The following is a 4274-nucleotide window of genomic DNA, read 5'->3' as shown; positions in this document are numbered from 1 at the left end:
TCCCCGCCTCCTCCCTCGCTGTCGCCATGGGCCACTACGAGGCAAAGCCCTGGCAGTGCCGGCGGCATCGGGGCATCCCCCGGGCGCAGCTCCACTCCCTCTCCCGGCGAAGGCTCGGATCTGACCGTTGGTGTCCTTGGCAGCGTGGCACGGCGGAGGCATGGTGGCGTCCCTGCTCAGTTCCGGTGGTGGTGGGGCGCCTGCTGGCGGTGGTGCTGCCTCGACGGTCGGCGCAGCTCGGAGCTCGGGATCCACCCTGGCTGGATTTGGGTGGCGGGGTTCGGGTCTGTGACCGTTGTTAGGCCTGGCGTGGTGTCTCCGTGGCTTTGCTGCTGCTGGGCTCCATGGTAGCGCTCTGGCGGATGCGGTGTCCTCGACGAGGTGGTGCGCACGAAAGGAGGCGTGGTGGAGGGTCCTGGCGAAGACGGGCAACGGTGTGGTGGTGGCGGACGGGCGCGACGGCAGGTTGGAGGCAACGACGCGAGCCACCAGCCAGGTTTGGTGGCGGTGTTGCGATGGCTCTGCTAGGAGGGAGTTTCCTAGTGAGCAGCGAGCGCCCGACCACCCGTGGTCTGTGTGGTGAGCGGGTGAGCGATGGTGCTCTCGCGGTGGCGCCGACGCGAGCCTGTTCGGGTCCGATCTGGGCCGTTGGTGCTGGGGACGTTGCAAGGCCGTCCCTTGGAATGGGTGGCGGCCGTCGTGGGCGGTCCTGGCCCTTGCTGGAGGGTCGGGGTGGCTACCGTTCTTCAGCTAGGTGGAGGTGATGGCTGGGCTGCCGTTCTCTCTGTCATGCGATCTTCGGCTTTGCGGCTACAATGGCGAGGTGCTGCGGTGGCGGCGGTGCGAGGCTATTTGGACAGTGCTGCCCAATTCGTTCGTGGTGTGGTGAGGTGCAACAATCAGATGAAAATCTGCTAGGAATTTGTCTGGCCGGCGGCGATGGCACCTGCGGGTCCTATTTTGAGCTCCAGCGGAGCTACATACACCCATCGACGATGCCTCTAAGACGGTGTCTTTCTTGGTTCTAATAAAGTCCTGCCATTCACCTGCCACCTCCTCTTAGGCATCAAGGGTGATTGGTGCGTCCTCTTAGGCATCAAGGGTGATTGATGCGTTGACGAGCGAAGTCCAGGGGGAGTTGGTGGTCTTTGGAGGTGCCCGGCGTTGGTTGAAACACGGTGTTGTTCTCTGTTAGGACATGTCCTTTTGCTTGTAGTTTTGTGTGGTCGGAGGGTGTGCTTGGTGTTACCAGGACGTGATGTTCATGCTATGCTCGCTGTTCGGCGAGTTGTATTTCTCTTGCATTGGTATTTCTGCATTCTACAAAGTTATGATATGTCTAAATGTACTCTCGAAGAAGACAAATCTTAGTTTCCAACATCGCTGGTAAAAAAGTTATGATATGTCTATGCAAGTTTTAGTTTCTTTATTGTAGATGTGTGAAAAAAACAATTTAGAAATATCAAGTGCTAAATATTGTAGTAAAAATCCTAGTATAATTGGTACTCCCTCTGTCCGAAAATACTTGTCATCAAAATGGACAAAATGGATGCATCTAAAACTAAAATACATCTAGATACATCCTTTTTATTCATTTTGATGACAAGTATTTCGGGACGGAGGGAGTACTTGATAACAAGTCCAGTAAAATTAAGGAAGATCGTTGTGAAACTAATATGACGATAGTAGTTGTATAATTATTCGTGTCAAAAACGTTCTTATATTATGAGACAGAGGGAGTACATAAGTATGACTGTGACTTTAACGCTGTGACTTTAACGGGGAAAAACATGCATCTGTCATATGCCATGTTTAACCAAGTTATGTAGTAGTAGTACGAAAGCTCAGTGACGAAGAAACAAACCAATCGAAGGCCCAGGACGTCTAGAAGCTCCGGTTGCTCATTCGGCTGCGGACCCGCCGTATGAACATGTCAGCGGCGTGGTCGATCTCCTCCTCGATGTTGAACTCCATTCCGTCCCCTTCCCTGCACCTCCTGATGACGTCCATCACCGACGGCTCGTCGTCAGGCAGCTGATCTTCCTCCATTGCCTCCGCGCCACCACCGCGTTCCTCGTCAACATCGTCGCCCTCCTGGAGGTTGCAGTCGTCATCGTCGTCGTCGAACAGTGAGTGCGTCCAGTCCGGGTAGCCGCAGTGGCCGTCATCGTCGTCGCCGACCACTTCTTGCAACAGCCCGGAGAGGCCTGGGACGTCGACTCCATGCTTCGCAGCCTGCCCGTCCTCCTCCGCCGCCATCGTCGACAAGGCTAGGGCCTTGCGGTGGTCGTGCACCGGGTCTCTCTGGCGGCCCGGCATGAGGGCGCGGAGGTGGCGCGACACGGTGCCGACCATCGCCGTCCTGTGGCGGAGCGAGGCGAGGAAGAGGAGCCGCGCCCTGAGGACGCCGGCCCTGCCCCTCAGCGCCCGCACAGCCTTCCTCAAGAAGTCGGCAGCCTTTCTGATCTTCGTCTTGGCCTTCATCTTTTTGGCTAGCTTCTTTCAAACTCCTACCTAGCTACTACTAGTTCTTAAGCGACTGCAGGAATGCAGACAAGACAGAACAAATTGGTGCTGCTGGCTGCAAATTGCAATTAGCGAGTGCGTGTGTGGTACTGGTAATGGCGAGACTGAAGTGTTGATGCATGGGACATGTGCCTTGTTTTAAGGACACGGGAGCTCAATTATTTATAGATGCAGGCAGCTAGCCAACTCAGGGTAACCGGGAAGGTCAAAAGAAGGAAAGGTACCAAGAAACTTGGGAACTCGACAAAGCAAAAGCCTCGCAGCAAGAGAGGGACTGCCCAATCAAACTCTTCTATGGACCAAAAGCTCTTTTTGAGGAGTGCACTTCAGGAATGCATTTTACCTTTCGGGTGTGGATGTCCACTCCATATTCAAACTACATCTATATCCAACTCTAGAAAGTTGGGAAAAACTTTGCTATTTTTGAAAGAAAAAGAAAATATAGTATTTCAAACATTCTCCATCCATTATAACGAAATCCGTGTACTTTTGTGTAAAACCGCCCAAACTTTGAATATTTCTCATTGACAAACAAAAATTTCTAGTTTTCTTTTTCACGAATACGTGAAGATTGTGTATCATTACATTGATAGAAGAGAAGAATGAATACAAAGTGCGGCAACATGAGCATCACGTACATGAGCTGGCATGAGCTTAGGAGACCAGAGCTGAGGGACAAGGGTTGGTCAGCCGAAACAAAAAATATGGAAAACTATCTCTTGGGTAACATAGTGGCCAATCGCTTGCGCCGGCACTGGTGAAGGCCCAGAGGCGGACGTCTTCTATTATGGACTACACGAGATGCAAGATCGAAGGTCATTGCCCATCAAAAAATGCATCCGTTTTGGTGTCTCCATAGTTCCCAGGCGGTGAGCGTGATGGAGGAGAGACCCTTATGAAGTGCAGAGGGGGAGGAACAGTAGGAAGCAGCCCACCATTTGGCGAAGGACGTGTCAATGTGGAGGGCAAAGTAGCTGTAGATCGGCACCAAGAGAGCACCTCGTGCCAAACGTGTCGAAAGTGTGTTCATTTGTATGGATTCGAGTAGTTTTACATCATACTCTCGAAACTTCATGCATTTCTACTTTTTAATAGCAAGACCTTGCATTCATGAACAAGAAGAATATCTCTATTGTGGAGTTGTGGAGTGCACATATATATAATGTATAGGCCCCATGTAGTCTTTCTATAAAACGAAGACAAGCTATGCAAAAAGAAATAAATAAACACACAATACACGAATAGGGTTTAAGAAACATCATTAAAAATAATAGAATGAAGAACGCTAAGCTTTTCCATGGCAGGGTAAACGGCTATAGGAGGAAGAACTTCGTTCACACCCTTCGGAGTGAGCAGGGCACCACCATCACTAGGGAGGACAAGGAGAGTGTAATGTTATCTCATTTCCCGAGGCAGCTTGGCACGCCGGCTATGTGGACCTCCATCCTCAACTGGGACAATATAGACATCGTCGTCCACAAATTGTTGAAACTTGACACCCCTTTGCGAACAAGAGATAGAAGTTGGGTTTTACTTTCCACTTCGTCGAAGCACCGGCCCCGGACGAATTCATGAGAGCGTTCTTCAAGTCTTCTTGTGGGAAGTTTTGTTGGGAGATCATCAAGCGGGATGTGGTTTTGGCCATCTTGAAGTTATCTTGCCTTTGAGGAGACTGCGTCCCCTTATCAACTCTGGAAACATCATCATGTTGCCCTAGAATTCTAATGTGTATGGGGTGGTCAGTTACT

At 51.2% G+C, this 4274-nt stretch overlaps 1 protein-coding gene across 1 annotated transcript; it reads right to left on the bottom strand.

The window, feature by feature from the left end:
- Positions 1 to 1458: 1458 nt before the first annotated feature.
- Positions 1459 to 2671, bottom strand: LOC123161705 (uncharacterized). The gene has a single exon (XM_044579512.1). The coding sequence runs from the start codon at positions 2482 to 2484 to the stop codon at positions 1885 to 1887; it is 600 nt and encodes a 199-aa protein (XP_044435447.1). The 5' UTR covers positions 2485 to 2671; the 3' UTR covers positions 1459 to 1884.
- Between the last annotated feature and the right edge of the window lie 1603 nt (positions 2672 to 4274).

This window comes from Triticum aestivum, chromosome 7B (assembly GCF_018294505.1).
Source record: "Triticum aestivum cultivar Chinese Spring chromosome 7B, IWGSC CS RefSeq v2.1, whole genome shotgun sequence".
Taxonomy (NCBI): Eukaryota; Viridiplantae; Streptophyta; class Magnoliopsida; order Poales; family Poaceae; genus Triticum; species Triticum aestivum.
The sequence above is the reverse complement of the archived record's forward strand: the minus strand, read 5'-3'. Positions and strand labels throughout refer to the sequence as shown.